The sequence below is a fragment of the Drosophila suzukii genome, chromosome 3 (genome assembly GCF_043229965.1).
Source record: "Drosophila suzukii chromosome 3, CBGP_Dsuzu_IsoJpt1.0, whole genome shotgun sequence".
NCBI classification, from domain to species: Eukaryota; Metazoa; Arthropoda; class Insecta; order Diptera; family Drosophilidae; genus Drosophila; species Drosophila suzukii.
Window position 1 is genome coordinate 3,814,697 of NC_092082.1, and position 24,220 is coordinate 3,838,916.

Here is a 24,220-nt window from a genome sequence, read left to right on the forward strand (position 1 = left end):
GGTCGTTCCTGGCAAATTGTATGCTAAGCATAATGTCAGGCCATGATATGATTTATAATACGTAATAAGTTCCAGCGCAAGTAGAAGTGGGTAACATAAAATACATAAAGGTAGGGTCGATGGGGGAATGGATGGGTGGGTAAGTCTGGGGAGGCTCTGGAAAAAATACGAATATGCATGGGAATTGGGTCTTTGGCGGTGCCTTGTTGAGCCTTCCCGTTTGCCTTTGTTACGTGGGCGAGCCACTTCGCACAAATGGGAGCCCCACAATGTCATACATTTTGTTTAGATTGTTATCAAAGGCTAAAATACCGTGAATAAGGTATACACGTAAGTATGCACTCGGAGGAAAAGGAAGCTTGAAGTTCAATAATAAAGTATTATAACATACCTAACTTATAACTAAAATGATACAAAAAGGGGCATAAATTTTAATATCTTTCTTGTTTTTGAACTTTAGAAAAATAAAGCCAATTTTTATTTTGTTAAGTATAACTAATATATTTAATTTTAAAAAATTCCTTTAGGAAACCAAAGCTTACTAATTTTATATGCAATTTAATTCTTCGGTAAGAATTTTCTCAGTGTTGGAGTGTATTTGTTTGCGCATTCTATATGAGTACGTAGTTGAGTGGGTGGCGCAGTGATTTACAGAGCCATACACCTAATAAAAATGCCACTCGAAGAGGGATAGTGGGGTTATTGCATATTGCTTCGATTCATCTGAAAGCACGACAAAATAATGACTCCCCTGGAAACACGTGTAGCCCCCAATAGCAACTGCAACCGTCAAACGATTTGTAAGGATAACCAGCGGGGCAAAGGACAGTCAAGAACCGGAGGAAGAATCGGGAGGGAATATATAACAAAGGCCCAACACAATAGACTTCAAGAGTTTGGATGACACTTTGAGTTATTTTGTTGTTGATGCTGTAAAAACTCGAAAGCAAGACCCAAAGATATGGGATGGTAGATTTATTGAGGCTCGGCAGGAACAGCGGCAAAAAGCATCTGGGATCTGAGGAGCCACCGATAAGCGGCAGGACAAGCGCCCACTACACAGATTTGCTTTTGAGCCACACACAAAAAAAACGAAGAAATATAGAAAGTATAAAGTGGGTGAAAAAAGTATACTGTTGAAATTTATATCTCGGCACCACCATTCAACAGAGCAATAATCGAGGAGCAGAGAGGGTCAGTGTTAACCCACCGATGCTGAGGAAAGAAAATATATTTACACAATTTAATAGGATCTGCACAAGATAAACCAATTTTTCGTTCTAAAAATTCATCCGTCATGTTTTTCAACTACCTTCAAATTTAAAGGTACCTGCAGAACAAAATTACCTAAATTACTGTTGCTATTACTTCTACTATTAATACTATTTTAGTCTGGTTTATATCATTGAAAAAATGTATCTTCGTATTTTAAAAATGCAAAACTCCAAACCAATCGATTTCGTTTTAATGTGCAAAAACTACAACTAAAAAGTACATCGTTTAAAGCAAAACTTTAATCATTTTCACCTGGTTTCCATTAAGTTAAACAATGACTGGTCGCTTTCTCGACCACTAGCAATCAATCGGTTAAGATGGGGGGATAGATACTGAAAAGCATCGGAGCAATCAAATCCATGTCTCGAGAAGTGAATGGCCATTGGCAAACATTGCACAAAAAATACACAAGACCGAAGTAGAATGGAGAGGAAAACCGAAAGGAGATTGGAAAGTGCAGACAACAAAGCCGGGCAACAGGAGAAAAAGTTGAAGGGAAATGGGAAAAATAGTTTCAACAGTCAAAGGGCAATGGAAAACTATCAACAGAAGCAAGTGATATCGAATAAACAATAAAGTGCTATTGTTTTCTCGAACGTTTTAATTGATCCTTAACTTGCTGAAAATAGTAAAGGTAAACTTGTATTGAAACCTTGAAGGGCGATAAGAACTTATTGAATAAAATGTAGTAAAAATACCCAATAATACGAATCTTTAGTAATCTTTAAAACAAATACTTAATACCTTATTAAAGACATATTTGTATGTGATATAAAGTTTTAAAGACATCTCTCGCCGTTTAAATCCCCTCCCAAAATACAGGCATCATTTCAGAATAAAAGCGAAAATACCAACCATTTGAAAATATTGTCCAATATCAATTCAACTTTAAAGCAAACCGTTATGCATTCCGAACAGGAAACGGAAAGCACTCGATTTGAACCCATGTTTAATGGAAGTGCCATCAATACGGATCAAAAATGGCCGTCATTAGAAAGAGACACACAGAGAAATGGGGATAGAGATGGGTATAGCACAGCAGGACTTGTCACATGCCATAAATGCAAATGATTTATTGAAAATGGCAACCGAAAGCCAATAAAATCATCAAAGACGCCTTACCATTGATGGCCGCAAATGAGTCTGGGCAGGAATCTATTTCGATGCATGTAGACTTGTGTATATATACTAACTTACTGATGCATATTCGAAAACCTCAATCCATATATCAAAAGCACATTAGCCCGAATTTGAATTGCCAATTGGTATTTACATGGCGAGTTGTACATACAGATGACAAAACCCCAAGCACATGTCAAAATTAAATAATGTACCGCACGATTGCTGACTCGTCCTGCATTTTCCATGGCCTTCCGCCCACTTTTCACCACCCACCGCCCAACACCCCCCACTTGTAGACACGGCATTGGCATTGGCTTTTATTTGAATTCGGTGCGTGCGACTGTCACTTGTCTGTTGTCTGTTACATTCGCCATGTAAACACAACCGCAGGCAATTTTGGCAATTTGCGTCAACAGGCGAAACACGGAACCAAAACCTCACCCGACAACAATAAAAAAAGCTCAACCTATGCAGTGGAAAAAAAAAAAATATTTATTTATTATTTCTTTTTTAGGTAAACATAAGATGTTACCTAACCTATCAACCGATTTGGATCTAGAGGAGAATAGTAATGATAGATAGTAACAAAAATAATATTAAATATTGTAATGTTATGTATAATAATATTATATAAGATAATACCATACAATATAATAAGAAGTAGTATAATAATATATAATATATACCAAGAATGCTAATATATAATATATAAATTATATATATTATATATATATATAATTTATTTTAGGTATCTCTATTTATAAGGTGTTTAGAACTATATTTTTTTTTAAATTTCCATTTTGTAATATCAAATATAGAAACAAGAAATTTATTGGAATTTTTTTTCCGTGTACCAGCGAACCCCAAACCCGAAAACAGAACTGGCGGCCAAGAGACAAACGTCTCGCCTTGGCTTAAGCCGAGAGGTAAATATAAGCCATGGGGGCATTTGCCTAGACGGGCCAGATAAAGGGGAATATAATGGGGATTGGGGAATGGAGAAGGGCAAAAAGCGGGCTATGTAAAGTCGCCTGCACCCAAGAAAACTGTTTGCTTTTGTGCCGAACAGCCAGCACACAACAGGCAACAAAAAATAAAGTAAAAACCAGAGAAGAACAAAAGGGAGACAAAAATTACAAAATACTGAAACAAACACAGGATGGAGGGGCGCTATAACAGGTGAGTGGATGAAATACCCTATAGATATTTTAATAAAACATGTTGGGTAAGAGAAATCACAAATGCAAAGAGTGTCATGTTTACTTTAATAACAAGAAGGTATTTAATTAAAAAGCAGTGGAACTGTTTTAGAGGTTTTAAAAATAAAACTACCATAGGTTTTATAATATTTATATATTATTTCAGATAAAGAATTATATTTTAATGAACTGTCGAAAAGGATCGGATTTGTACTATTGAAGTAACCTCTTGTAGTATCTTTAATGTAATATTTTTCTATAGAAATTAAACAGTGCCTCTACATAAATGTTAAAGAAATCCCAGCTTAGCTTTGTAAATGCTTGATATAACCTAATATTATATGATCTTATATCTAAGTTTTATAAAAAATTGCACTTACAAATTACCAATTAAAATAATGTTTCTCCTACAACATAGTGCATAATTCCCCGGAGCCCAATAATCCCAGGTCCTGTTACAGGGTGCATGAACAAAAAACACAATAAATGGCACAGATACAAAAAATTTGCCATCTCAAACATAAACACTCACACACGCTCGCACACAGTGTCACGTAGGGCACACATACATACACACAGTTATATAGAGACATGCAGTAATTTTATATTATGTACCAACCATATATAAATATTTGTGCAAGGTAAGCGGAATATTTTATATTTGCCGAGGCTTCGCGATGTAGCAAAGCGAAAACGAAACGAGAATTCGCCACATTACGTATACGTACGTATACGTAACCCATCGAGGATGCTTGTCTGAATGGGGATACGGATTCCTATTCAAAATGTTGGCATGGGTAGAAACCTTAAAATCGGTTGGCGTAAGCATCTGCATGCACCGCGGAAATAAATCAAGAAATAACATTTACACGTTCGTTTTATGCTGTATTTGCCACGTAACAATAAAGGACTCAAACCCTAGACCAATTTTCATCCCAACCACCTACGATGCCAAAGCACGTTAACACCCACTAGACCATGGCAGTTCGGGGAGTACTGGGATTTCGGGGATTTTAGGGAGAGATTGGGGAACAAAAGGACGAGGGCCGAAAGCTGCAAAGCCAACCAAGACAATGCCACAAAGGAATTATTTACTACGTGATACAGCACTGAAGTCGTTCCCGGATAAATGTGCTCTGGTGCTCAGTTTCCCGCCGCTGGTTTCCCGCTGATGGCTCCTTTCAAGCCCAGAGATGGTAGCGTGATGATCGCATCTGAAGGATGGGCATTGGGAATTTACGTAAATTATTCATGCACTCAACCCCACTTCAAATTTATAAAATCGTGTAATTATGAATTTATTTCGTTTGGTTATTTATTACCTGGCAGGAAACGTTTTTGAGTAGCTGTATAATAATTCACTCGAAATGTTTTGAAGACCTGTCATTTTAATTAAACCAGAAAATATTAAACCTACCTCACAGCTATTTTTTTAATTAGGTATTGCATTTCATTATATACATAAATATATATTTTACATTTCAATTTGTTAGACATTTCATTATCATTTAACATTCCTTCACTAAATTTCTAATTCCAAAAAGATACATTTTTGCCGTGCCAAAATAAAAGCAAATAAATCACGTTATGCAGCAATGAATTGTTTATTCACTAAAATCAAGTTTCTTTTTCTCTTGGCTATGCAAATATTTTTAACGACACTTTGATTAGTTTGAATCAATCGCATTTTATTGAAAAATTTTCGTCAGTATAGTGTGAATTTTATTTCAAAGCTTTTTTTAATAGTATTTCCATTTTAGAGCTATTCTAAATCAGATTAAATCGATTTTAAATGGGCTGTCAGCTGAATGAAAAGCTCCTTTGCTTTGAGTGAATAATTCAGGCTTTAACTCAATTTGTGTATGCGTTTTTAAAACGCAACGTTTTTCCCAGAATTCATCTTCGTAAACAAGGCTTCATTATTGGCTTGACACTTGCATTTAATTAAAAGTTTCTTTCAGACATGTTGATTGACAGTCGCAAATATAATTTCATACCAATGAGCCTAAGGCAATAAGAGTTTCCGTTTTAACTGGGAATGTGTCAAGGATCTTTTAAATGAAATTAAAATGTAATTTTAAAGAAACATAAATTGTATTTATTTATTTAAGGTTACATTCCGCACACGTTAATACATTTGTGAGTCAAGTTAAAGGTTTTTTAATCTTAAACAAAATTAAAAAACTATGTTAATGCCCATTAGATTTAACATGTTTATTCATTCTTTTGCGAGAAAATAATTAAGCTACCTGCTTTCTTTTAATGAAGACATAACTTTCGAAACTTTGCCAGCTCAATTAGTACTTTATGAAGTCGCTGCCATCAGCCATTAAGTCAAACTTCAGGGCTCGCAAGGCATTAAGCTGCAATCACGCTGCCATCTTTAGCCCGACTTTCGAGTGCTAAAGGGAGTGAAAGTACTATTAATACATAAAGAAAGCATTTCTCGGCCATAAGCACAGAGAGGCCATCGTCACGGCCATCCTCATCCTAAAGCTATATCTACCAGCTATAGCCGTTTGTATCTGGCGGATCGGCGCGGAGCGAAAGGCACGCGGCGCATTAAGCAAACGACCGCGGCGAACGTTTTTGTTGCCGGCCAGCTGCAGAAGCGCAATAATAAAATTTTCCCGCAGCTGGAGTGCGAGGGCGGAAAATTGGCTTTAAGATGAGCAGTGGAAAGCGGACGCCAGCACCAATAACAACAGCAACAGGAAAAAAGAGGGGAAAATCTCCAACGCAGTTGCCATAAGAGAGTGGAAAGCCGGGAAAGCCAGGCAGGCTAATCAGCTGCGCGCACGCTAAGTAAGTTTATTAGACTATTATTTTGAATTGGGTTTCTTCTTCTGACCTTTTTTTGGGCCATTGTCTGTTTGCTGGTCCACTGCATCTGGCCGTAAGCTGAGCTTCTTCCTAAGGCAGCCATTGTTTGGCTGCAGCATTGAAGGGGAAAATTGCACTTAAACTATAGTTTTAATAAACTAAAGATCAATTAAACCAATCTTTTATAGAAGAAATCTTTAAGGACCGAGAACATTAAACTGATAGAAAAGAGAAAAATCATTTTGGAATAAAATCAAAATCTACTTTAAATATCTGTTATAAAGAAAGAAAAAATTTTATAAAATCCTTAAATTGAAATTACTAATTTGATTCATACAAGTGTAAATATATATATATTTTTAAGAGAATCCCTTATTGAACTAAATCACATAACTTGGTTCAATAAAAAAAACCCCTATTTTTTGTTGGTGTATAAAAGAAATGGTGAATGGAATCTAAGAATCTTCGTTCTTTGCCAGTGTTGACTAACAAAGCGAAGAAATGCTGAAAGAAGTCGACCCATAAAATATCCGCACATGGCGGAACTGGCGGTACGTTGAAAAATTTATCACATTTGTGACCTCTTTGTGGGACAATCCCGCAAGAATTGCCAGAAAAACGCACGTATCTAGGCGCCAACATCTACCAAAAAGACCATTGAACTTTGACTATAAAAAATGCCCAAAAATACTTTGCGATTCCGAAAAAACGTGAACATATGTCTGCAGAAAATAATTTTTGGGGATTTTTTGAGAAATCAGAATGTTTAAGAAAACCTTTAAAGCAATTTACTTTTCGCACTCTTCAACTAACGAACATAAATAAAGAGTTGCACAACAGAAGCTATGAATTCAAAAGAACAAATGTATAACTATTCAACAAGACGTGCTCAAAATATTTCCATTTGTGGGCCAATAAACATCAAGTGGTTTTTCATTAGAGATGACGTTTATATAGTACTTTTTTTTAAGGTAACATACAGAAATGAAAATAAAAGGATTAAAGAATTATAGAGTATTTCAAAACTCAAATAGTATTAAAGATTTTATTTATTTTCCTTTGTATTTAAATATAGCTGAACCATTTCAAGAGAACTACTGCTTTACACCCCATCACTATGTAGATTGAGTGCTGGAATCCGGTTAACACATTGAATGCGTTTGTCAACCAAGGCCGTTAAAGGAAATAAACACGAACACTTTCGCCCATATAGACAGCCACTTCTCAGTTCTAATTGACAATAGAAACTGAACGGGTAGGTGAGGTAAGAGGGAAAATAGAAAATGGGAAATAGGGAAAGTGACCGAGTGGGTGGGGCTTTTCACAAATCTCCGCCCGGGGCACGAGGACGAGGCGACCCTTTTTGAAACTCAATCAAACGCCCACGTATTCGGTGAAAAGTTCAAACAATGAAGTTCCTGCCACTTTTGAGAACCGAAAGTGCTGCTGATTCTGATACCAAAGGCCGATTCCAATGCTGATGACGAGGCGAATGCTAAAGCTGCTGCCTGGCCCCAGTTAAATAGACAATTTTGCACACAAATCCATTTAATCTAGAGATAAATAACATTTAGGGCCGGGCTCAACAGCACGCCCTCGCTGAATGTGAGACCCTATATCAACACTTAGAAAAATGTATATTGTGAATACAAAGGAAATTATATTATACATACAACTCACGTCTTTTACATCAAAAGATAAAAATAATATTAATGATACAATTCATTATTTTGTGACTCTTTATGATATGATGTTATTCTAAGATAATGACAAAAATCATCAATCAAAGTTTAACTACCAAGATGACAAAAATGTTACTTTTAAAGTCTTTCCTTTCACGTTTGCCAGCGTTTATTACCTTCGATTTAAACATTCATTTCCGAAATAAAAAAGTACTTGGTAGATTAATTCTGGCTTTTATCAAGAAAACCCCTAAGCTTAACGTTTATTGGCCAAATAGTGGCATACCTATTTTTATAGTGGACCCGAAAAGCCCAAAAGGTCCTTTAAGGGGGCACTTAACGCACCCGGAAATTCTTACGCAGCAACCTAATGATTCCCAAGCAGATCCTGCGGTCCGCCCACAAAATGGCTGCCGAGGACCTTCGGCTCCGTTGCGTTTCCGTTTCCCATTCTCATTCCTTCCGTATCCGCATCCGCACCCGCATCCGCATCCACATCCGAATCCGCTCGCATCGATTTGAGTGAGGCGGCAATAAAATCCTCTGTGATTAGGTTAAAACTGTTGACTTTCAAACAGGACTCTGCGTCTGCTCGGTCTATTGATGTTTTGCCTTTCCATCGAGGGCGAATCAAAGTGGTTAGCCCCTCCCTTTGGAAACCCCCTTGAATGACTGGGTAAATCGAAAGAGATAAAAATACCCCAAATAGCATTCGGCACCAGCATCAACTGAAATGTGATTTTGTCGCACTCCCCGCTTTCACCCGACTATTTTCACCCGCCTCGCAGTGTGACATTCATTTATTTAATGGTTTTAACTTCCAATTTTCCAATTGTCAGACGTGCAGCCTGGTGGCCATTAACCAGCACCAAAAACCAAAAAAAAATAAGAACCACAATGGAAAGTGCTTTCGAATAGAGAGGGGATAGTTAGACTAAGCCCAAGGCGAAGTTTTGGTACTCTTTTGGAGCGATTAGAAAGGATTGGTAATCTTTAGGTTAATACAAATTACCAATCTCTTTATGTTTCCTTTTCTAACAAACTTCAGAATTAGTCCATATATAATCTTAAAAATTTGTTTTAGAGAATATGTAGTAAATTTACAAAGATCTTAAATGAGAATTTTACATATGATCCAGAGTTATTAAAGTGTGATACTCAACATAAACATAAATATATTTTCACACACGACACCCATAATTTAAAATTCATTAAGAAGCCAAAACAGATCAATTCCAATTTAATTTTGTTAAACCCCAAATATATGCAACGCAATTTCCATCACCTGTTCCGCATGAGTTAACTATTCAAATACCATTTAACCATAGACTAACGAACACTACTTTAATTATCCATAAATTAAGCTGTCGACTTCTGATTTCAATTTCGATTCAGCACATCAATCAATGCGAAATCCCCTCTACAGCAATGCCCAAAATGTAAATTGTATATGATTGAGCTTTGGAAAATTAACAAACCAAACCCGGCAAAATGTTCGTTATACCTTTGAAACATTTCACATGCCAGTGAATAATGCGCTGATGCTGCATTTGATTTGTGCCACTGAAAATGGAGAGAAAATCCGCTATGGAAAAATGCCCTTAAGAGCTAATGAGTTTCAAATAAATATAATAAATGTGTGTGCACATGTGTGTAGGCGGATATAAAATGCAAAATCAGTAGGACGACCAAAAAAAAAAACAAATGAACAAAATGGCACACTAAAGTTTACAAATGCAAATAAGATACTAAGCAAAGTCAGCAGCAACAAATATGTCATATGGCCAGGGAAAGAGACAGCGACAGGCGACAGACAGAGATGGAAACGCAAAACGGATAGACGGATGCAAATGAGAGAAAGGGACGGGCAGACAGCTAGTGAAAGGGAGAGCACGAGCTGACAAGCGAAAACATTTATGAGCGCTTCGTCCGTCTGTTGTTGACTTTTACAAAAGAATTGTAGAATATTTTTTAGCTATACGTGAGTATGCAAAATATTCCTTGTCGTCCATATACACCACAAGGAATTTTTCACAATTTCTAAAAAAAAAATTATGTTTTTAATATTAAAAAAAAGAAGTGATATTCAAGATTATAGAATTATACATTGAACAGTAAGGAATTTCAATATAATTTTGATGACTAACTGGATTTTCAAAGACTTCTAAGATTTCTTCAGCCCCATAAATTGGATTCCTTATTGACAGAAAATTCAAGGATCCTATTTTTTCCTGTGGATGTGTTTGGCACACGCATACACATGTAGCTACAAGCTGTAGCTCAAACACAGGAAATGTAATTTGCATAAGAATAACACACACATACGGGGAATGGGAAATTGGGGAAAAGAGGCAAAGGGGCGGCGAAATCGGGGCGAAAACCATGTGGATGTGGCTGCCAAGATATAGAGGGGCATATGGCACACATATTGAAGTGTAGTCTACATGGGTGGCTGGGGGGTGCGGGGTGCGGGGCCTGAAGTGTCCTTTAACGAGATTTGCATCTCATCATAATAATGTAAATGACGAACAGGGCCAACAGAGGGAAATGCTAAGGGGTAAGCAACATTTTAGGCTGGCCCCAGCAGAAGTTTTGGCCAAAAGGGTTTTCTATTAAAGGCGGGATTACATATATGTATTACATTTCGCAATGGGGCCCATTTACTTGGGCTGAACGGCGCCGAAGCGATTCAATTAGCTTAACCACTTTCGTACTTAAATTGGGATTTGGCCAGCAGCAACAGTTGAAGTTGCAGAATTGAATACGGGCAACATTGGGTAAAATGCATTGTACTTAACTCATCTGCCTCTGGTGGAATTTAATGGATTGTCGGATTCTGACAAGTTGGCTAGTTGTTTCAGTAGTAAACATAATGTAATTGTTCTAATAGTTCTATTCAAATTTTGCTTAAAATAACAACATATGTTTAGTATCCATTTGCTTGAAATCATGAAATCAGAAAACTAAGAAGGTTAAATAAGTATGAAATAATTGATACAATCCCATATTTATATAAGAAGGGCTATGTTAAAGAAGTTTGTGAAGACATTAAACAGAATAAGAACAAGAAAATGAAACATTGTTTTCTAAAATCTTAAAGCTTTCCCTTAAATTCTTATTCCTACCTAACAGTCAATCGGATGTGACATGAAGAAAAAAAAGGCAGGGATAACACATTTATTTTTAGAAAAACCAATCAATTTCGTCTGCATGGTAATAACGTTTTTAAAATCCACTACCCCGAATAAAAAGTGATGGTAACGAAGAGCGACTTCTTACCTTACTAGAATATTTTTTAAAGTCATCTCCAATATGAGGGGTTATTTGTTTTAATACTTAAAATACTTATGAGAACAGTATAATCAAAACATTTTACTATTAAATATACCTTCATTTCTAGAATTAGATTTATATGTGACTTTTAAAGTATTTCATTCTTGCTGATAAGAATAAGCTTTTCCTTTCCACAGAAATCTTTCAAAGCAGATTCTTTGACATTTCACTAGCCTATCTTTATTACCGCAATAAAAAATATGAAATTGTAGCTGTTTGCTTGAAGTCATACATTTTTTTTTATTATTTTTTTTGTTTTATAATAATTTAAACATTTGTTCTGTTGGTAAAATCGTTTAAGCACCTTAGGCTTGTTACAAATTTGAGTTGGTTGTCTAGTTTGCATCCGATGATGCCTCAATTATCACCTTATTGATGACTATCTGTCGAGAATAGATTACCATCTTGAAAATTCCTCCCAAAGGAAAATCCTTGAACTAGCTTTCAGCATGCCCACTTCGCCTCAGTTGCCGATCATTTATTCACTTTCGATAGCTGGCAAGTTTAAGGTTAATCCGACATTTGTTTTTGGCGATTCCCCTTTAAAATACCACCTTATTGATGGCTCGGAAATGGGGGAAATAGTTTTGGGGGCGGTGGAGGAAACCCTTTGGCTCTGGTCGTCACCTACGGCATGGCAATTTATTTCGCAACACTCGACGGCAGGGCAAAGTTTTGTTTCGAGGTTTATGGGCAATGGCTGCCAGCAGTACGGCACTCGGGCACTCCGGCCACGTCCAATATCCAACCATGCACGCAAAAGTTTGCCAAAAACTTCTCTCGAGTCTAACAAATTCAATTTGTCAGGCTTGGCGCGCCTCGGAGTGCGGCTAATCCATTTACAATTTCAAAGTAAACAAACAAAATGTATCCTCAGCTCGAGCAGCATCGGCGACGAGACATTTAGCCCCGGTTTTGGGCATGGTTCCGAGTCTGAGTTTGAATTTTCGTTGGGATTTCCAATGAAAATGCAGCCGAAACTTTCCTGCAACAGCCAGCGTGCTTCACTCGAGACTTTATGCACTTTTCCCTGCCTACTTTTCCCACACTCGAATGAAAATTGACTGAACATTTTCTCTAAAACCAACACTAACTGGAAAATCAACAAGGAGTATTGCCCAATTATTTTGGTAAATATGCAACATTTTGCGCAAATACAAATGTTCTATTCTAAAGTTTTAAGAGCTAAGAAAACTTACTTTCGTTTTAATAATTTGGCTCTGTCAGATTTTTTTGCACTTAGAAGAAAAACATGGGTAAAATTATAACCGAATAAAATGTGTGCTGAAATATAAAGGTATTAACCATTTTTAATTTAATAAATAGATTGTAATTTTAAAGTAACTATATTGTTTGTTTCACATTTAAATCTAAGTTATAAAATAACATTTAATGCAATGCATCATCAGTTTTGGTTACTTACTTTTAAAATACTGGACATTTATACAAGTTATTTCCTCATAACAATTTTAAAATTGAAGCTTTTTTAAAATTATGTTATTTAATTATTCTGGAAAGGGAAATAAATACTGAGAAGAGCAATAAGTTTGTTTTGTACCATTTAAATAATTTGAAAAGGAAAATTTTGTTGGCTTCCAAAAAATGTTTTTCTTTAAGTGAAGGTTGAATCCAACGACACGGCACTTGAGTAAAATAAAAAGACCCTTTCTTCTTCCACTTTTCGCCTTTGCCAAAATAGACAGCTGGATGCTGGAAGGCTTACCCCCAAGTTTTTGCGCCTTTAAAGCTGCAGTTGATATTCTTTTATATTCTTTGTTATTTTTTGTTTGCCCCCGAATCGGACCAAACAAAAGGGAAAACTGTGTGGCAAACTAAAGCTATGCGTTTGCAGTGCAAAATAACTTATTCAGTGGGCGTGGCAGACCCGCCCGCCCACATTTCAGTTGGGAATTTGGTTTTAAGGCTTAAGTTCTTAAGTCTTCAAAATCAGATTTAAGCCTTGATTTATGAGTCGTGAAGAGGGAAATTATGAATACTAAACGTTGAATAAATATTGCTAGATTTAGCAAAAAGTTGGGATGATTAAATCGGTTTTATCAGGCACTTAAAATTCTGATTTAAATTGCCCACAGCTTGGTCGTTCAAATAACGCTCATACGCCCTGGAGACACGCCTCAATTTGTGGGCCAAATTTATTTGAATTTAATCAACCGCTTACAATTTAATTGCTTTTGCTGAGATCATAAATAAATGGCTATAACATATTCCTATACATTTAAGAGAGAGGAAAATTTGTCAACTAAATATTGCGCATACGCCTTGGGGGACTTCAATCTTAAAGCTTAAATATATATTTGCAAATGCAAGTTTCTGCTCTTAAGGTAAAAACCACTTAATTAAGAATTAAATTACTGCTAGCTCAAGAGCTACAAATCGGTCAATTAAATAATGCGCATACGCCCCGTGAGCACGATTTTCTTTTAACCTGAATTTAATTAAAAAATTCCAGGTCGTAATGATTACCATTTGCCACTTCTAATATTTATTTAAATAACAGCCTCTAATCGGTTATAGTTTGTGCAAGCGTCTCCTTTGTAAATTGGTCAACTATATATTGCGCATACGCCCCATGGACACGTTTCATTTTCGATGGCCGGTAATTTACCTGAAAATTAAATTCGAGGATTTTGCATCCAGGCAAGAAATCTATATATAGAGCTATATACCGGAGGTCCTTTGGCGCTATGTATGCGCCTCCGTTTTTGTGTGTAGGTATTTTCGTGTAACGCCTGCGGCGGCAATTTCTTGTACAACAATTTGTGAGTCTGCTGCGCTCAGCACTCACGTAATGAGCATAAACTAAAGGCACAAAAAGGCCAACACCCACCCACACACACGGCCGAAAGCCGAGATGGCTAAGAGAATATCGCGCTGCCGTGCACATAATTGGTGCAAAAAGTTTGAAAATTATCACGGAAGCAAAGTCGAAACACGTACATACATCACCGTCAGCGGACGCTAGATGGCATAAGCCGAAGGGGTACTTCCCCTGATCCTGCACTCCTCGAAAATCAAGACTCAAAGCGTTTAAACATTAAACAAAGTTTTATAATTTGGTTTAAAATTTTGTTGATTCAATTCCTCTGCATAATATGCGGTAGGAATAAATGCAAAACGACATCATTTTATTTTTAGGAATCCTTTACTTGTTGAAAACAGATTGCCTAAAGATTTTCTATTATTATAATTACAATACTTTGGATATTAAGACTAGAAAGCTTGTTTTTTAATTTATTTTATTAACTCTTAATATTTCATGCCTATTTCCTTACTCATTATAATAATCCTTTATAAAACGTTATTAATTTTAAGAGCTGTCCTTTCTTAAAATAGGTTACAAAACATTATTTTGTGCTTAACCTATCTTCTCATATAAGCTTTTGACCAACTATATTTGCAGTTTTAGACTTTCAAACTTATCAAATTAATTTTAAAATTAGCGTTAATACTTTTATGAGGTTTTTCTTTTTTAATTGAAATTTTTTGCAGTGTTTTTCCTTCGCATTCCCACGTTTTTAGGGCCATTTTAAGGCGGAACACCTTGTGACCCGGGCGGAGCCTTAAATAAGCATCGCCCGGAGCCCGGTTCACTTGGCCTTTAGGCGGCCAACGGCCAAAATTTATTGAAGCGAAGGCGACTGAACTAATCCCCGACCCTAATTACTCATAGAGCCCGTGGGTTACAGACCTCGTCCAACAATTACACCCGTGGCCCGTGTTAAGTTGAATTCCCCGGAAAAAAACTCAAACGGAAGGCCGGAAAATGTTTCACTTTATGTTAAGATGAAGAGTTTCCGTTTTTTTGGTTTTTTGGACAAGCAATTAGCGGCGGCATAGTGATTAGAAAGTGGAAATGCTAAAGTCAAGTTGATTACATGCCGATTACAATCTGCTAAGGCTGGTCAAATTTATTAGGTAAAGCATAATGGGAGAAAGGATTATTAAATTTGTTTGATAGAAACCCAGAATATAATTTATTTGACCAACGATAGACAACACACATTATTACTCTACTTTATAGGCTCTGGTATTAATACTTTAACCCAACTTTAATAAATCCTTCGATCATACCTTAGTACATATAAGATTATATATAAGCATTTGCATCATAGCAAATTATTCAAAATTTTTATCATAATAAATTTATACAATTTTACCTTTATGAATATTCGCTCTGTGACAGACTTCATTTAAGTAAAAAGGTGAAAATATTAATTACCATCACCCCGTTTCCAGGCCAACTCGCCCACCAAGCAAAAAGTTCATTTGCTTTTCCCCAAAGACATGTTGATTCACATTTAATTTAGTGTAAAAAGCAACTTCTTTTTCATTATATTTTATGTTTACCAACTAATAAAAAGCAAAACGTTTCACTTTACGCCGAGGCCGGGAAAACTGGGAAAGACTTTGAGCCCCCTGGGCGACTAAGAATTACACTGGCCAGCAAGAGTGCCATTAAGTGTGCATGGTATGGTGTGTCTGTGCTGGCCATTAAAAAGTTTTCCTTTTCCTCGACCGTTCCACCCGCTTTTCCGGCTTTCCCGCTGCTCGGGCGAGTCGGTTACTGTTACTGGATGGGATACTGCTCCTGATTCCGATTCAAATCCTGGTGGTGCTGCCATTGGCACCTGTGTGTTGCCAGTCGCCGGTGCAACTGAAAATACGTTTGCATATGAATTTTTCAAAATGTTTTTTTGCACTGACCTCGTTTACGGGTCAGGGCGGCTATGAAAAGTTTGCCCTGCAAACTAAATTGCCGTTTGCAACTGGAGAAAGGAAGACACGGTAACCGGCTTTGAGTTTTTCCCTTCTTTCTATTTTTTATATTTTTTCGACCCCCCCTTTTTTGTTTTTCGAGTAGTAAACTCTGCGCTCAACCCACTTTTACTATTTTTTTTTAGTTTACACTGGTGGTGCAGCATATTGAAATGCGATTACAGGGCTGCCCTGGTGGCTCGTGTATTCATGTTCATTAAACATGCATAAACTCACACTGGGAAACACCCACTTACACAAGCACAGGGATGGAAAGAGAAAGTGAAACGGAAATGGCTTAAACATAGAGATAGCAAATGGCTTTACACTCGGAAAAATTCCTGAATATGAACTGCGAAGTGCTGAAATGAAGATTTGAAATTAGTTTCCTACCACAGTCTTAATAAATAGAGAACGATTTGGGATATTTTTGTAAGTACCTAGTTCAAAACACATTTTCAAAATGTTAGCCCTTCAAAAAAGTTTTAAAAGCACTTTTTAATTGACAATTTTTATTTTTTTTTTTAATACATTTTGATTAGCTTGAGACATTTTTAGAAATGTTGACAAAATAAGTAAATGAAATAAAGTTTCTAAACATGTTTTAAATATGTAGGTATATAGATTTTGATGTGTAATAAAATGGGAAATGTTATTTTATGGAAATAGTTTTTTTTTATAAACAGTTTTTTTTCTTATAAACTATTACCAGAATTTCTTTCAAGTGTAGGGAGAGAACCGAGCCCAAAGAAGCAGAAACAACACGAGAGCAGCTGTCCCCAGGCACATGTAAACAGTTTAAATTTTCAAAGCAATGTGCTAATTTTAAATCAATTACATGACGTGACAACGACACTTTTCTCAAAAAACAAGAACGAGACCTTCAAATCGCCTGCTGAAAACTCCAGATGCTGGCATTGAAATTTTCTGTGCATCAGGACAATAGGCAAGCAAATAGCAATCGAAAATGCGTACAATTCAGCAATGTTTGGCAACAGTTGGCGTGAAAAGTTTGTGCCTGTCGAAAGTGAATTTACGAATGCCAAAAAGTTGCAGCCAATACCAATACCAATACGAATATGAAAACATCAAGGACCCAGGCGAGGCCCTCTGCTCATTCGAAACCCATTTTATCCACACTGAAAATAAATTTGTGTCTGAAAAATATAATATTTAATAAAGTATACTAAGAAGATTTAATATTTAGTCACATATGTCCTTCATATTCTTTTGAATTTCTAAATATTATTTAATTTTTAATTGGATGTTCATTTTTTAAACATATTTCTCAGTCGAATACGTTCCTGTTTATATTTTTTAAAACAAAATCGAACTAACATATATTTTTGTAGCATTCCTTTGATAAGAAATTTATATAATTTTTCTTTCTGCACCACATGTAAAATGTTTTCAGTAGAGAAGACACAAAAACTAAAAAGAAGGCAACGACAAAATTCACCGACTATAAGGTACATGGTACTCCTAGGACTTTCATATACCTCATACATACTTTACAACGATACAATATACCCATTTATTCTACTAGTATCGGGTATAAATAAATAGGCTTGAGGGAAAACTTTTCCTAGTTTCCTACATTTGGCGACACAGCAAACTGCCAAATTGAAGGCATCTGCCTGTGGTTGGGTGGCTTTGGTGGTTTCGGATGGTTTTGGGTGGTTTCAGATGGTTTCGGGTGTTTTCGGGTGCTTTTGGGTGGTTTCCCTTGAAGATGAGGTAGACTTAGCTCAATGTCTTCCTGCCTCCACATTTTCAGCCCTTGAAGCCTCCACACACATAAGCTTCAAAGGAGGCAAAGGAAAAACGAGACTGGGGAAAGCAACAGTTTTTCCCACACTGGAAAAATTAAGAAAAGTGTGGGGAAGGGATCGAAATTGAAAGCTGTTTAGCAAGAACAAGCACTTTTTGTTGGTTAAAGTTTCCTTGGAATTTAAAAATCACAAAGGTTGGGGAAAGAGCGCTGCAAGGAACTTTATTCAAAAAGTAAATCAAGTTGAAACAAGGACCATCGCTATAAATTAGAAAACTTGAGATAGAAAAGCAAGGGTACTTGCATAAATTAAAAGATATTTTTTATTTAGCGACTAAGACAGCATACACAGAGTAACATTTTATAAACAAAATCTACATATTTTAAATTAAAAACTCATAAATTTTTGTAATACATTAAACTTGAAGTGCATTTATCTAAAGCTCTTAATAACAAAGGCAATCTGCACATTTACAAAATTGAATGGGCACTTCCTTATGCTCCAAAAGAAAAGAATTCAGCTGGAAGAACATTATTGTAATGTTAAACATTATATTATACGCCCTTTTATAAACTATTTTTGCTTCATTGATTTTCCTTCGAGTTCCCTGAAAGTGTGGATATGCCTTAGTATCCTCCAACATATATGTGCACATTCAGATTCAACAGGCCCACATTTCCCGGGACACTTTCCATTCCTTTTCTCTTTATTTGGCTTAAATAAATACATTCAAGTGAATATGGCGGTGGGTGTCTGTGCCACGTTCTTTATGGTAAAAAGTTCTGGCCGTCAAGGAAAAGTCGAGTCGAGTCGGGTAAATATATGTGTTTGTTCAGACACACTCCCACACCCAAGTACGTATGTACATAATTTAGTGAACTTGAAACTTGCCTCCTGTTTTTCCTGTGGCATATATATACTTATATATATATATATATATATAAATTTGTATATCGGATGTTAAGGAGCTGGCCGAATCGCAGCCCCCTTCAATAAAAACAGACTGAAGAGAAAAATAAAGAAGGAGCGCAAGGAAATTTTATGCTAAGTAATTTATATCGGCACCTACAGTGGTTGCCAAAAATCTGAAGGCCAACGCTTTCTTGCTTCATTCAACTTTATTAAATTAAAATTAATTGCTTCTACCATGCGCCAAAGGAAAATTGTGTCCAATCAATTAGGTCAGCAGTAATTATTCATAAATTAAACATATGCCTTGGTATGTTTAAAAAGTTGTGTACTTAATACAATTTTAATTGTTGTTTGCAGGCAAAGAAAGATTAAACATTTAACGACAATTAAATAAAGGAAAATAAAAGGCAATATAAAACTCAAAAAAGCTTTAAATAAACTCTTTACATTTCGTTCGTTATTTTGTAAACCAACATTTAACATTTTATGGCTTTAAAAGACCATAAACGATATGAAAAATAAACAAAAGCTGTTTAATTCGTTTTTTTATATATATTTTTTTTTTTTGGGTTTATTTGAAGAAGATTTTTAGGAATTTAAGAAATAAACTCTGGTAAAATCTGATTTTAAAATTTCTTTTCATAAGAGACCACCGTACTCGAGAACATATATGAACATATGTATATGGAGGAACAGCACGCATAAAGAGAAGTGCATTATGTGTGTATGACAGCAGCAGCGGCAAGAAAAGCCATATCAGCTTATTAAAGATTTAAAAAATATTCCATGCAATGCAGGGGAGAGCAGGAAATTGATATGCACTTACCGGCAACACGGAAGTCGGAGGAGAAAGTAAAAATGTAGTAAAATAAGAGGAAAGCAGCAAAAGGAAGGAGATTCAAGGGAGAAAGGAGCCAGGCATCTGTAAAGTATGCTAAGAATAATACAGTTAATACTGCTGGCTAATAGTGAACTCTTATTTGGTAACTGAACACAGAGGAGAAATATTTCTAAATGGTTATACAAAAATAACACAACTGCTGAATTCTAAAACACGATTATTCAAATCTATATGTTTATGACAATTAAATAAAATCTACGTACACCCACATATCTTTTGTCCATATGGACTTAAACTCATTTCAAGTTCATTTCTCCTTAATAATGTATGGAAAGAACATGGTTAGGTCATTGTATTTTTTTTCCGTGTTACATTACTAGAATTTTCTTGGTGTATAAGAGAAAGATCGAATCAGAGAGGACAATATGGAGCAGTATAAAAAAAAGATAGTGGGGGTTTTCCCATTTTTCTGTTCTTTTTTTGTTTAGCCAGCTGTGTGGTAAATTGAAAGATAATAACGAAGACGGAACAGGATACAGGAAAAACAGGTGGATGAAGTGGCCAAAATGAAGCGCAGCAGAAATATCAAGTTCCTAAAGGAAATCAATTTCCCCCTCTTGGCATCAATCACACATGAACTCTGATTGAAAGCAAATCGCAGGTAAGCAAAGGAAATAATGATGCTCGGGAAACGTAATCGATACGCTTGTTTACGAACAAGGAGTAACGACTCCTTCAGGCAGTTGATTGAAATTCAGTCAAATTATGCAATGTCAAATCGATCAATTTCAAAGAAAACAAAATGTACATACGAAGGCGCTTGTACCTCAAGTCTTACTATGTTTTCTGAAATCATTTACACATTTTAAATCAGCATTTCTAATTTTAAAATTCTTACTCAAGTTTTATTATTCACTTATACTATTTTTTCAATATTTGTATATTTCAATAGAAGTCTTTTTCGTTTCAAAACCAACAATAAGTTCATGTGAGTGGGTGAATTTCGCACTTAACGAAAAATGTGACGGCTGTCCACTCACATTCCACAACCGCAGTGCCACCGAAATTTTGAACAACTTTTGCACCGCATGCCTCAAATTACAAAAGCAATTTCATTTTACGGCACTTATCAAAGGCTTCACGCAACATAAAACAGCAGGACACTAAAAATTTCTAGTATGGGACCTCAAAAAAGTCGCATGTGAAATAAACTAGTCTGAATTGCAATTCGCCTGAAATATCAAAATACTTCTGGGATACTATATATAACTATACATTTTTTTAATATTTACTTAAGTACTTGCTAAATAATCTATTTGCTTAAATAACAAATATTTAACGTATGCTTTGCCAGAAAGGTAAATAAAGCTTTAGGAATGTGTATTGTATATATTTATCTTAATAAATGTCAAGAGTACAATAGTTACCATTGAGAAGATTTATTAAAATTAAAAGAATATATTTAAAATATTTATGAGATACATCTTAAGAATTATATTTTCACTAAAAAAGTTACTTTTTATTCAAAAATAGCTGCCATATTTGATAGATCTTTCGTTTAACGTCCTGCAGTAGTTATTTTGCTGGGCAAGGGACCCGCCGAGCGCTTTAAAACTATTTTAAAGTTTTCACTGACAGTGTAGTCCTCCTTAAACACCACAACCAGATTCAGTTCAAACTCTAAAAAATGAAGGCAAGGGATGTTATATTCCTTTTTGGTAATTAAAATAAACAAATTTAGGAAACAACTTTTTTATAAACTATTTTAAAACTTTGATAATTCTTCTCCACAATATAAAATCATATGGGGGTTCTTATAAACTTAAATATAACTTGGTAAAGATGCATTCCTTACCTATTTTGAAATTCTTGGTGAGCAGCGTGGGGCAGGTGAACAACCTGGGCAGGACCATATAGATGGGTAGTTCCAGCTTCGGCAGCACATTACCATCGGCTATTTGAATGGTCTGGATTTCGGTGGCATCCTTGGAATATCCCTCATCGCATCCGCAGGTTTCCACGCGAACCAATTGCATTTCAATGGACTTGATGGCCGCCTCGGTGTGCTGAACCGTAATGCTACCGGTAATCGGGGTGGTTACACAGTTTTCACTTCGATCCAGACGTCCTGTGATGAGGAACCTTGGCATGGACAATCTTTCCTTGGCGCTGGCATTCTTCTGCAGCGAATCTGGGCTCAAACTGAAGGGCACAACCTTGAGGGAATCCTCACCCAAAGGCACTGGTTTATACTGAACGCAGAACTGTTGGATTCTGTTCATGGATTTGCCCAGAAAATTCCGCTTTAGAGTGCAATTGAGCTGGTAATTAACATTGATGAAAACACCATGGTAAGTTTCATAAAGAATTCGCGGTTCCTTTTTGCACACCAAAGGCAGTTCGAAATGGAACTCCGAGCGACCGGCGCTCAGCTTTCCGGGTGCAGATAACTCCAGGCTGTTCTGCAGCAGATTAATGGGTTTCACCGAGTTATAGAAAGCATCGAATAGGCCCACTGTCTTGGCGCTTAATTGCAGATTAACGATTCCCTCCAGATACAATGTAATGCCTTCGTGTTTCGTCTCCTGCGAGCACTGAAACTGGACGCAGCCCAACAGCATGTCCTGGGGAAAATCAAATTCCATTAAAGAACACTCTAAGACAAATATAGTATCTTACATTTTCGTGGTAAACCTTATTCTCTCTCTTTAATTTAATATCAAAGAGTAACGAACCCATTTTAATCAGCAAACGAAAACAATAAAAACAGCTGATTTATCCTGGACGGATCTGGCAACCCTGGCGTCAGCTGTCCAACAAGTGGACAGCCCCCATCCCCAAAAAACGAAAACAAAAGCATTTTTATATAAGTTTCATTAGAATATTTTTATTTAATTACAAATGCCTCGCAATCTAAATGCAGAGAGGGACAATCCCTGCCTGAAGGTTTGTCTATTTATTATAACTAATCAATGTTTGCTAAAGAATGTCTTGAAAAAAACAGGAACAGGAGCTGTCGTTTAAATGCCTCAACAAAAACAACTTTGATCGCGACAAGTGCGAAGTTTATTTTGCAAATTATAATAATTGCAAGGAGTTCTGGGTGAGTTCTTCTATTAAAGTTGATGTGTTATAAACTAACATTTTATTTTACAATAGAACAAAGTAAAAAGCGAAAGAAGAGCCAAAGGAATAGCTCCATATTTGCCGCCTTTGGAGGAACGCGATGCTATAAAATCCGAATACATGAAAGGAAAACCCCAACAAAGCTGATATATGTACTCTCCTATTTAACAACTCTTTGTATATAAATTAACTATACATAAATTGCCAGAACTTAAAGAATGAAGAAACCGCTACTTAAAAACGAAAAACTTTACTTGAAACTTTTTGGTTTTTCCTTTTTTTCTAAAAATAACCAACCAATCAAGATATTTAATTTGTGATAACATTTTTGTATAATTTAATTTAAAAATCCTATAAATTTCTTATATGCACTTTGACCAATTTAGCCTTGGCTGTGAATAACATCGGCGCCCACTATTTTTAGAGCCGGCATGGACTCCTCCAGCATGGCCGTGGCCAATTCCAACTCCAGAGTCTCCTTGGGATCATCGAGGATAAGTAATTTAAGCTGCGGGAGGCGGTACAGACAAGACAGTCCATTGGTGGTAATTTCGGTGCCCGAGAGGTCGAGCACTTCCAGATGCGTGAAGCCACCACCCGAAATCCTGTCCAGACACCAGTCATCGAAGGTTTTGACGTTGTGGAAGGACAGAAACTTGAGGGAATCCAGGCAGCGCAGATTCTCCAGACCCTCGTAGTAGAGGACCATGTTATCACACCTCAAGGCCTCCACCTTGTAGCGAGGATCGAACTTATTGGGCAGGTTGAATTCACCATCCTCGGTGGCCCGATGCCAGCGGGAATCGTTGAGGAACTTCGCGGCACCACCGCGATACAGGATGAAATGCGCCGCAGCCAGTTCGGCGCCCAGAATCTTGTGCCTTTCCGGGACAAACTGCTGCATGTGCCGCTCGATCCGCTCCTCCCGGTTGTCCCACCACTGCCGTATGTTCCTGGGACTCAGATCGATGGGCTTCTGCATCATCACAATGAAATCGGAGGTCTGCTCGGCGTTGGAGAAGAGTTTTAGCTTGCTGCTCCAATCCTCCGGCCGGTCGCCAATGGGAGTTCTCCACTTTAGTTTCTGCTTGTCGGCGGCCAATTCCGCGCGAATCCTCTTCACCGTCGCACTGACCTCCACTTCCTCGCCTGGCTGCACCTGATTTGTGGGCAGGGTGGAGGCCATCCGATTGCCACATCGCCCTAGGGGACGAAATCCACGCGACAGGCTCTGCAACATGCTTAAAGTTTGATTTTGTAAATAAATTTTTGACGAGCTAGAGATGCGCACGTTACATGAACCCTTGCGTGACTCACGACGTGATTTTATAAAAAAAAAAAACTGTTTTATTTCTTGAG

The 24,220-nt window shown here is 36.7% G+C and overlaps 3 protein-coding genes across 3 annotated transcripts; 1 reads left to right on the forward strand and 2 right to left on the reverse strand.

The window, feature by feature from the left end:
• Window positions 1-21,104: 21,104 nt before the first annotated feature.
• On the reverse strand, window positions 21,105-22,561 carry LOC108012602 (vacuolar protein sorting-associated protein 26C). Its single transcript, XM_017078022.4, has 3 exons — window positions 22,415-22,561; window positions 21,591-22,359; window positions 21,105-21,415 (listed from the first exon to the last, which is right to left on the reverse strand). The coding sequence occupies exons 1-3, from the start codon at window positions 22,472-22,474 to the stop codon at window positions 21,294-21,296; spliced, it is 951 nt and encodes a 316-aa protein (XP_016933511.2). The 5' UTR covers window positions 22,475-22,561; the 3' UTR covers window positions 21,105-21,293.
• Window positions 22,546-23,114, forward strand: LOC108012843 (coiled-coil-helix-coiled-coil-helix domain-containing protein 7). The gene is made up of 3 exons (XM_017078309.4): window positions 22,546-22,681; window positions 22,740-22,838; window positions 22,895-23,114. The coding sequence occupies exons 1-3, from the start codon at window positions 22,637-22,639 to the stop codon at window positions 23,006-23,008; spliced, it is 258 nt and encodes an 85-aa protein (XP_016933798.1). The 5' UTR covers window positions 22,546-22,636; the 3' UTR covers window positions 23,009-23,114.
• Window positions 23,111-24,141, reverse strand: LOC108012840 (distal membrane-arm assembly complex protein 2). The gene has a single exon (XM_017078307.4). It carries the CDS (start codon window positions 24,099-24,101, stop codon window positions 23,244-23,246), a length of 858 nt encoding a protein of 285 aa, XP_016933796.2. The 5' UTR covers window positions 24,102-24,141; the 3' UTR covers window positions 23,111-23,243.
• Between the last annotated feature and the right edge of the window lie 79 nt (window positions 24,142-24,220).

What these genes read in the sequence shown, in the direction of transcription:
- LOC108012602 (XM_017078022.4), bottom strand. Translation starts at nt 22,474, where the DNA reads ATGGGTTCGTTACTCTTTGATATTAAATTAAAGAGAGAGAATAAGGTT. An exon ending in ATAAGGTTTACCACGAAAAT is followed by an intron (nt 22,360 to 22,414) that starts GTAAGATACTAT and finishes GATTTTCCCCAG; the next exon opens with GACATGCTGTTGGGCTGCGT. An exon ending in CACCAAGAATTTCAAAATAG is followed by an intron (nt 21,416 to 21,590) that starts GTAAGGAATGCA and finishes TTCATTTTTTAG; the next exon opens with AGTTTGAACTGAATCTGGTT.
- LOC108012843 (XM_017078309.4), top strand. Translation starts at nt 22,637, where the DNA reads ATGCCTCGCAATCTAAATGCAGAGAGGGACAATCCCTGCCTGAAG. An exon ending in GGGACAATCCCTGCCTGAAG is followed by an intron (nt 22,682 to 22,739) that starts GTTTGTCTATTT and finishes TGAAAAAAACAG; the next exon opens with GAACAGGAGCTGTCGTTTAA. An exon ending in ATAATTGCAAGGAGTTCTGG is followed by an intron (nt 22,839 to 22,894) that starts GTGAGTTCTTCT and finishes ATTTTACAATAG; the next exon opens with AACAAAGTAAAAAGCGAAAG.
- LOC108012840 (XM_017078307.4), bottom strand. Translation starts at nt 24,101, where the DNA reads ATGTTGCAGAGCCTGTCGCGTGGATTTCGTCCCCTAGGGCGATGTGGC.